At 49.7% G+C, this 10,075-nt stretch overlaps 1 protein-coding gene across 4 annotated transcripts in view; it reads left to right on the top strand.

Annotated features, from left to right (window-relative positions):
• The first annotated feature begins 236 nt into the window (after window positions 1–236).
• PLD3 (phospholipase D family, member 3) overlaps window positions 237–10,075 on the top strand; it is an 18,428-nt gene continuing 8,589 nt past the window's right edge. The window contains exons 1-2 of one of the 4 annotated variants that reach the window (XM_014541725.1): window positions 237–336; window positions 5,160–5,285. Coding sequence is in view for 1 of the 4 variants with exons in the window: in XM_005868799.2 (XP_005868861.1) it covers window positions 9,545–9,570 (26 nt within the window). In the remaining 3 variants the exon portion in view is untranslated. Of the gene's footprint in view, window positions 337–5,159; window positions 5,286–9,540; window positions 9,571–9,956; window positions 10,058–10,075 lie in introns of those variants that run through there. The other 3 variants (XM_005868802.2, XM_005868799.2, XM_014541726.1) reach the window with 3 other exon arrangements.

The raw sequence follows: 10,075 nt of genomic DNA, 5'->3' as shown, positions 1-10,075 counted from the left end.
GTCAGACTCCCCCCTCCCCTAGCCCGGAGGTCCATCCCGAAAGCACCGCTCCCGCCGCCGGAAGCGAGATTGACCCGCCCGCGGCCGCTCTAGCCGCCAGGGCCGCCACCAACGAGAGTAAGGCGGCAGCCGTCACGTGATCACTCACAGTCTCCAAGGCACTTCCCCCCGCCCTGCAGTAGCGAGGAGCGCGGCCAATCAGAAACGCACAAGCGAGGCCCACGCTGACCCGCATTCCAGCCAGAGTGCGCCTGCGCACAGCGGGGGTGTGGGGCCCAGCTCCAACACCGAGGGTTCGTGCCCGGCTGGGTGCTGGAGTGGGAGCGGGCAGTGCAGGTACTGTGCGATCTGGGGGCGCGGCGCCTCCGCTGCCCTCCTTGTGTTGTCACCTCGTGTCGGTAATGCGTCTCTACCCTTATGTTGTTCTCGGTCCTTTTATATCGCCATTCCTCCCCTTACGTCGCATCCCGCTTAAATTGTCACCATTCCCCCTCTTTCGCTATCACCTTCCTTCTGTCGCCATGAACCCCCTTAACTCGCTGTTGTCCCCTTTAAGCGCCCATTGCCACCATAGCGCACAGTTGTGCCTTGTAGTCGCCATCGGCTTCTTATGTCGCCAGCTAAACTGTCATCATACACCCGTGTCACCTTCGCACGTCTCCTGTCACCCTCACCTTAAATCGCGTTCATGTTCCCCTGTGTTATCCTCGCCCTGTGTCACCATCTCTCCCATGTCACGTTTGCTCCTCTAGCTGTCACCGTCCATGCCTCATGCTTCTGGTTTTCCCCGTAAGGAGCCACACTGCCTTACAGGGTTCTTTCCCTCCACATCTCCAGCATTTGCCCGTGTCACATACTCACCACCATGCGGGGTAGAGCCAGAATCCAGCTCCCCCACTAAACTTCTGGGTAACCTTGGCTACCAGTCACACCTTTGCAATCCAAGCTTCCTCCTCTATGAAATGCACACAGGACACCTAAATCAGGGGTGATTGGGAGGATTCTGCCAGTTTATTCTTGTGTTATGTCCAGCTTGACATGGTGATTTGGGCTAATATTGTTAGTAACCATGTCACTCTCACCCTCGTCCAGTCACCTTCATCACCTCCTCATTGTTGCTCTCTCCCTGCCCCCACCTCTTCATCATTGCGATGGCGTCAGTCACACACCGTATACCATGCAGATACCCTCTGCCATGGCAGCCACCCCACATCACGATCTCCACATTGTCCTCACATCTGCCACAGCACCACACTTGAGGGGGTGGCCCATCAGCCATCACGAATCTTGCTCACGTAAATAGTTAATCCTTATCTCTTCACCTTGTTGGACTGAGTGATCTTTACCCAAAAAATGAGAGCATTTAGCTGGTACAGTGGTGTGAGTTGAGGAAGGCGTGGGGGCTGGGGGGAGACTAGAGGACGCTTAGACCCAGACCTCCCTTGACTTCTAGAATTGAGGATACAGAGAGATGAGGCAGGTCCCACCACACCTCAGTCAAACGTCAGCAACCCTGAGTCCCCAGGTAGAATGGTAAGTATCTTATTTAGTCAGCTTGCCTGCGAGAGGCAGTGTAGGACAGTGGCTAGTGGTGTGTCCCTGGGATCTGCAACACCCTGGTTCCAACCTTGATTCTAGCATTTATTTTTTTTTAATATATTTTTTTTTAGATTCTAGCATTTATTTTTTTTAATATATATATTTTTATTTTAGAGAAGGGAGATGGAAAGAGAGATAGAAATATCAATGGTGAGGAGAAGGGAGAGGGAAAGAGAGATAGAAACATCAATGGTTAGGGAGAATTATTGATCGGCTGCCTCTTGTATGCCCCCTACTGAGGATTGAGCCCGAAACCTAGGGCATGTGCCCTGACCGGGAATCAAACTGTGTGACTTCCTGGTTCATAGGTTGACACTCCACCAAAATCAAACTGTGACCTCCTGGTTCATAGGCTGACACTCCACCACGGAGCCATGCCCGTCGGGCGATTCTAGCATATCGTACTTAAATAGTTGCATGACCTGGGCAGATAGCTTAATGTGCCTGTGCCTCAGTTTCATTCCTGCAACACGGGAATGAAAACACAAGTTATTCACTCAGCAACTATTTAGAAAGCATGTTCTACATGCCCAACCCTGTGCTAGGCACTGGGCACACATCAGTGAACGAACCTAGAGATCTCTGGCCCCATGGAGTTTACAATCTAGCAGAGACAAGAGACAATTAGAAACAGGGAAGTAGATTGTAGGATGTTTTAGGAGGGGGGTGGGGACTGCATGATAAAGGTTGTAGTTTTAAATAAGGTGGTCAGAAAAGGTTTTCTGATATGGTGATGTTTGAACAAAGACCCAGATTAAGGGAGAGTGGCGTGGCTCTCCCTTAAGGCAGAGAGAACAGTGAATACAAAGGCCCTGAGGGAAGAACATGGAATATTTAAGGGGTAGCAAGGAGGCCAGTGAGGGAGGAGAGGGCTGGAGGATGAGGTCCGTGGAGTGCTGAGGGCCCATCAGCTTGGCTCTGAGTGAGGTGGGCGGGAGCCACTGGAGGATTTGGCGGAGAAGAGGGACACCATTTGATGTGACATGATGTGACCCAAAGCAGCGGCAAAGTACCAAGGATGGATTGGCAAGAGCAGCCTGGTTGGAAGGAGATCCAGAGTCCTCTTCTTAAAGCTGCACTCATATATCCTTTCTATTTGGAGGACGCATCAAATGTCCCCCTCAAAGATTGGGAGGGGAAGGGATATTGGTAGTTTTTGAGAGGCCAGAGCCACCTCTGGGTTCATCTGCTGTTGGGGAGGGAGGAGGGGGGGCATCTACAGAACTGCAGATAGTAAACAACAGGACAGGCACCTGTCCACCCCTTGGGCCTGAGGCAGATTGAGGTCAAATCCTGGCTCCACTGTTTCCTGGTTGTGTCCCTTTGTGCCAATGACAATCTCTCTGGGTCTTTAGTTCCCTTATCTGTTAAATGGGGCTTTAAAAAAAAGAATTAAATGTATAAACTGCTTAGATCAGTGCCTGGTTTGATAAACATAAGGAACCCTACCTTCTAGCCCCACATCCTGCACTTTCACAGGCACAGGCCTCCCTCGGAGCTGCAAGGAAAAGACATTCTGTTTCTTCGCTGTCCATGAGTTGGTTTGTCAGTGTAGTATCCTGGAGCAGAACTGAGCTCTGTTCAAATTCCGGGCCAACAAACCGACACTATGCAACCTAGGTAGTAATTTCCTTGAGCCCTGCCCTGCATCTGAAAAACAGGGCTAATAATGCTCTTTCCCCCCGATATGTTGTGTTATTTTTGAATTCAGATATCCACCATTTTCTGTTGTAATACCACCATCCTCCTCCCCTGCTTTCTTTTTCTCCAAGACACATTTTATGTTTCACTCATTTATCTATTGTTTCACTCCCCCCCTCTCCGCCCCCAGATGCCATCTTTACCAGGGATTTTGTTTCTGTTCTATGCTGTATTTTCAATTTCTAGACAGGGCTTGTCAGCAGGTACTCACTGAATAAATACAAGTTGAATAACTAGATGAATGAATTGGCCCCTGAGCACCTGCCATGTACTGTCCCTGTGTTGGGTGGTAATGGGGACATAAACGTGACTGAGACAGCCTCACTCTGCCCTCGTAGGTTTCACAGTCCAGTGGGAGACACAGCTCCATCACCAGGCAGTGACGGCCTAGAGTGGTCAGGGCTAGGATGGAGAACCTCGGGGGACTGTCAGAGTCCAAAAGGGGTACCTGAACCAACTAGGGGGTGAGGGAGAGCTGCCTGGAATAGATGGGACTCTGGTTGATAGGCGTGAGCAAGATGAAAGGAGAAGCTGTGGGAGGGTTGGCGGTAAAAGTGGTTTCAGTTCAAGGAACCGAAAGATATTAAAAATGGCTGCGTCATCAAGGATGAGGAGAGTAAGTTATTCGGGAAGATCGTTCAGGACTCAGATCCACAGTGAGGACATTGGGGCCCACGGGGAGTTTTTGAGTGGGGATGGAAGGCAAGTCACACTCGGAGGGGGATTGGAAGGGTTGAGTGAAGGCTGGAAAGGAGGTGGCCAGAGAGTCCAGGTTGAAGCTATGGGAGAGATAAGGGGTGGGTGGGAGAGACCCTCAGGAGGCCAAGGAGACACATGGGGGGGGGGCGTCTAGGATGAAGCCGAGGGCTCCCTCGGAGTCAGGGAGGGATTTCTGGAGGAGCTGGCACACAGGGTGAGACCTGAAGGATGGGTAGGACGGCTGTCCTTGAAATGGCCCAGAGGAGGAGCAGATTTGGGAGAGATGCTAAGGAGAGTTGGGGACATAGCGGTGTAAGGGGGTTGGGGACACCTTGAGGGACGTATCTAGAAGGCCATGAGACTTCCAGAGTGGAGTTCAGGGAGGAGGTGAGAGTTGGAGATGGCTTTGGTGTCAGAGGGGGACCTGGATCTGCAATGGTGGGGTCCCTAGAGGGCATGGCACTTTGTCCTGAAGGCAATGGGAACCCACAGTGGGGTTTTGAACAGGGAGGGGACAGCTTAGACTTTGAATTCCAAATCAGAAGTATTCACCATTCATGATGGGTTTTATTTGTTTTATTTTGACCTATTTGATTGTTTTTCAGGCGAGGCACCTTCTAGGGAGGAGTCTTTTGAAATAAAGATTCTACTGCTAAAAACAAAAACAAAAAAGTTTACAAAACCAATGCTCTGTTTTGTTTTCTGTAGACTTAACCACAGACAGTTGATTGTTCAGTCCAAAGAGGCCTGCATGATCAAGGGAAAATTGGCTCCTTTAAACACGAGAACATTTCAGTTTGAGCCACATGGGAGGTCCATGGGTTTGTGGGTGCTTCACGTGTGCTTCAGCAGCTAAGTGGCCCCCACCCTCCTTTGCACTCAGATGGCTTGAATCAACCTTGAATTTTACTCTCAGTTTGAGATGCTATGACCTGCTCCTACTCCATCTGTTCTGGGCTTAGAACACAAGCTGGTTATCACTGTATATAAAACAAGTGTCACAAGGACTAGAGAGACAGCTAAGAAAATCCTTTCTCAGAGATTTCCATTCTATTCCATTTCTTCTGTTTTTAACAGACATTTCTTGAGTGTACAGTATGCTGGGCACTGGCAGGGAGCGGGGGTAGAGGAATAAACCAGACACAGACTTCGTTTTTCAGGGGACACACAAGATTATCTGTGATCAAATAGGGGACATACAGTTCTCACCAGCCAGCTTCTATCGGAAGTGTGCTGTGCTACCTGCCTGCCGTGGATGGATTCATTGACTTCCCAGCAAATGTGAGGTTGGTATATAAGTCGCCCACTATCTGAGAATGAAAGTAAGGCTCAGAGAAGGGAGCCTCTTTTCCCAGTGACACACAGAGCTGAGACCTGGATGCGGGGCTCTGGGACTTTGAGACCCACCCCCATATACCATTTGGAGATCCCCCAGCCACTGTGCCCCAGACAGTGTCTAAACTGTAAGATGATCCCATTTTATAGATGAGGCCAGCAGGGCTCAGAGAAGCAAAGCCCCCAGCCTGAGGTGACTCCTGAAGGAAGTGACAGTGTGGGATTTGAACCCTGGACTCTCCAATCCAAAGCTGTGGAGGAGGGATCAAATCTTCCCAACCCCACCCCCTCACCCAGGAGGGGAGCTGTACCAATGTGTCTCAAAAGCCTTGTGGGTTTTGCTTCCTCCTTTCCTGCGGTCTGTGGTGTCACACAAGCAGGGAGGGCACAGGTCAAGGGGACAGGACATTCCATGGGCGGGAGAGGTGCAAGGAAGGGGAGCATAAGGACCAGCCTGGTCATTGCACTGGAGCCCCGTGGGGGCTTCTAGGAACCTGGGAACACAGGAGACCAGCTGAGGACAATGCCAGCACCTGCCAGCCTGGCTCGGAGCCCTGCTGCTCCAGCCCTTCAGTTCATCCTGCCTGCTCCCCTGGGACCTGGGGTGGGAGCGCCCGATACTTCTCCAGCTGAATTCACAGTCCTTTTCTGAAGACTAGAATGTGGGGGGAGGACACTCCAGCTAGGAGCCTGAGCCTCATATTTTAATTTCCATAGACGTCCTATGTGCATTTTAAAAATTAAATAGCAACTGAACTGCAACCACCTTGGCTGGAGTTGGGGATAGTAATGATGATGCCTTTTTTCTTTCTTTCTTTCTTTTTTTTTTTTTTTGCCTGTTAGACTTGACACATCACATTTATTCAGAACCTCTTACATGCCCATTCTGTGCGCTTGATATGTATTAATCCTTTAGTTTGAAGGATCCACCTGGATAGTTGTTTTTTAATATATTTTTATTGATTTCAGAGAGGAAGGGAGAGGGAGAGAGAGATAGAAACATCAATGATGAGACTCATTGATTGGCTGCCTCCTGCACACCCCGTACTGAGGATCAATCCCGCAGCTGGGCATGTGCCCTTGACTGGAATCCAACCGGGGACCCTTAAGTCCGCAGGCTGATGCTCTATCCACTGAGCCAAACCAGCTAGGGCCATTCATTCTTTATTTATTCCTGCTCTTTTCCTCAAATTTGCTCCTCCTTAATCTTCCCTAGCTCAGCTACTGGCATCTCCATCCTTGAGTTGCTCAGGCCCAAACCCCTGGAGTCACCCTCAACTCCGTCCTTTACCTGGATTCTGCATCCAATTGGATTAGAGATCCCATCAGCTCCACCTTTAAAATGTAACCAGACTCCATCCAATCTTCTAGTGGCTGCCCCCACCCTGGTCCTGTCCACCTTGACTCCACCCTGGTCTCCCTGCTCCAGCTCCTGTACCCCCTTCCCCAAGTCTGCTCACCACACAGCCAGGGGGAACCTGCAAACCACACCAGTTGTCCATGTGGCCTTAACAAGTTACCACAATCAGGGTGGTTTAAAACAACAGAAGTTTCTTCTCACAATTCTGGAGGCTAGAACTCCAAAATGAAGGTGTTAGCGAGGCCATGGCCCCCCCACCCTCCAGAGGCTCTAGGGGAGATTCTGTTCCCTGGCTCTCCCAGAATCTGGTGGCTCAAGGCATATCTGGGTTTACGGCTACATCACTCCAATCTCTTCTGTCTCTCAGAGACACTTGTCCTTCGATTTAGGGCCCACCCAGATAATCCTTTATTCGATTAGATCTGCAAAGACTTTTTTTTCTTTTAATTTAAATTTTATTTTTCAATCACAGTTTACATTTAATATTATTTTGTGTTAGTTTCAGGTGTACAGCATAGTGGTTAGACAACCATATACTTGATCACGTGCTCCCCTGATATTTCCAGTACCCACCAGGCACCTTGCATAGTTATTACAATATTACTGACTATCTCCCCTATGCTGTACTTTACATCCCTGTGACTATTCTGTTACTACCAATTTGTACTTCTTTTTGTTTGTTTGTTAATCCTCACTGGAGGATATTTTTCCCATTGATTTTTAGAGAGAGTGGAAGGGAGGGAGGGGGAGAGAGAGAAACATCGATGTGAGAGAGACACTTCTGTGCACAGACTGCCACTAATCAGCCACACTGGCCAGGGCCCAATTTGTACTTCATAATCCCTTCACCTTTTCACCTCCCCTCTGGCAACCGTCAGTCTGTTCTCTGTAAGGACCCTTTGTAGATGTCACATTCACAAGTTCCAGGGGTAATGCCCACATCAGATATATCTTTTTTGAGGCCACAGTTCAACCCACTACAACACAAAAGGCAGGACCCTCCTCTGCTCAGGCCCTGTCTTCACCATGGTCCAGGTAACCCTGTATGGCCTGCTCCTGTCACCTCCCAGACTCATCTCTCCCTCTCCTGCGTGCCTACTGTGCTACAGACGCACTGGCCTTCCCTCTGCTTGGAACACTTCCCCAAGGAAGTCCAGGTAGCTCCTTCTCTGAGAGGCCTTCTCTGACTTAATTAAAATTGCAAACAACCCCACCCCCACCTTTACCCCTATCCCTCTTTCCTGATTCTCTATAGTACTTATTACTATAATTTACATATAATTTACTTATTTTGCTTTTTGTCTGTCTTTCCTCATGTCTGTTTTGTTCACAGCATTATCCCCAGAGCCTAAAACAATACCAAGTACACAAGGTACTCAATAAATATGTGTAAAATTCATGAACAACCTTATGAAAAGTGCTATTATTACCATGCCCATTTTGCAGATGGAGAAACTAAGGCACAGTTGCATTGTCATTTTTCAAGGTTATACGGTCACATAAGTGTAGAGGCTCATATATGAATCCTCATATATGGAACCCACTTCTCCAGTACTAGTGTTTTGCTTTGATGAAAGTACAACAGAAGTTACAACCAAACTCCTCATTACAGTCCCTGTAATCACTATACTAGTAGAATTTGAAAGCCAGAAGGTCACTAACCGTTTCAGTGAACTCCCTCTATTTTCTTCCTGTTTTCGGTTTATTAGCGGCATCCCAGTTCCCCAGGCTCAGTGTGTTCAGTCCTGTCCCTCACCTCTCCAAGCCTCACTGCTCCCTCAGTTTTGCCCTTGTTCATCTCAGCTTTCCTAACGTCACACCTGCTGTTCCAACCCTTTAATCTTAATGCAACATTTCTCACCAAGGCCTTTGCAAATAAATAAATAAATGGCAAGTCCTGGCTGGTGTGCTCAATGGTTAGAGTGTCAGCCCAAGGACCAAAGGGTCATGGGTTCAGATTCAGGGTCAAGGGCACCTACCTGGTTTGTGGGTTCGCTCCCAGCCCCTGATGGGGGCTTATGCAAGAGGCAACCAGTCCATGTGTCTCTCACATCAATGTTTTTCCCACTTCCTCCCTCCCCTCCACTCTCTCTGAAAAGCAATGGAAAAAATATCCTCAGGCGAGGGTTAACAAAAAAGGCCTAAGTTGTTTCCTGCCCCATACCTCCTTCCCCCACCCTGAAACCCTGCTACCAACCACCTCTAAGACTGTTGTCTCCTTGCTATCTTCTGCTCTGTAATCTCAGAATACCGTGGTAAATTGCCAGTTCTTGCTGGATCCATTTGCCCCGTCTCCATTTGTCTCCCTGCAATGAGAGGATGGGTCTAGCTGCTCTACCTTCCCCAACCTGGGATCCTGAAAATACAAATACATTAAAATGCAATTCTAACCCACCCCCAAGTCCCGCTCTCAAAGCAACCACTTCTGACGCTCTTCTCTCAAAAATATACTTTTCTGCATTTATCTGTTAACTTCCTGCCTGGCTGGGGGGAGGGGGTCCTGCCCCCCATTCACTGACAGAAGTGGGTGGGGAAGGGTTCTCCAATTTATATCTGCAGTGATGGCCTTAATCCTCCTTGGGAGATAGGAGACTGAGAGGTGGGAAACCCAGCCTATCCGCGAGCCAGAGCCTGGATTCAGAAACAACATTTTTAAAAATCCCTATCAGTTGGCTTTTAAAAAAATGATAAATCAAGTAAAATAGACTCCAACAGAAAACCCACCGTCTCCTTTCCCCGCCCTGCTCTTCCCACGCAGAGCGTGAGCTGTCACTCAACTTTGATGTCTCCATTTTATTTTATAAGTTTTTAAAACATTATCTTATGTATTTATGTTTGATTAGGCAATGCATGCCCGTGGTACGAAACTTCACAAGGTTTGTAGAGAGAAAAGATGGGGGGGTGGGGGCGGTGTCTTTTTTAAATTCTCACCCGGGAGTACGTTTCTCACCGAATTCTAGAGACGGAGAAACATCCCTCGGCCGCCTCCACAGCGCCCCCTACGGGATCAGACCGCGCCCTCTTCGCTGGGCGGCAGGAGGTTCTAACCAGCCCAGCCCCCGGCGGGGACGCGGGATCCTTTTTCTTTACCTGTGGCTTCCCTGCCTTGTACGGGTGGCTCTGGGGTCGGGTGCAGCAAAGTCCATGCCCCGGCCGTGTACTCTCCCCGCCAGGCCAGGTAGGCGGAACCTACCTGGGGGCCCGGCCCGCCTGGTCCCTGCGCAGACTCCCTGCTGCAGAGGCGGAGCCTCCTCGGTCCCCGCCCCCGCCTTCCACTCGCCCCAGTTCAGCCTGTTGGGGCAGAAGCTGGGGCCCCGCAGAGTAGCAGCTGCAGCTTGCCGACCGAAGCCGAGGCCCCTCCGGGCAGGGGAGGGAGGCGGG

The sequence above is a fragment of the Myotis brandtii genome, unplaced genomic scaffold (genome assembly GCF_000412655.1).
Source record: "Myotis brandtii unplaced genomic scaffold, ASM41265v1 scaffold277, whole genome shotgun sequence".
In the NCBI taxonomy this organism is placed as follows: Eukaryota; Metazoa; Chordata; class Mammalia; order Chiroptera; family Vespertilionidae; genus Myotis; species Myotis brandtii.
The sequence above is the reverse complement of the archived record's forward strand: the minus strand, read 5'-3'. Positions and strand labels throughout refer to the sequence as shown.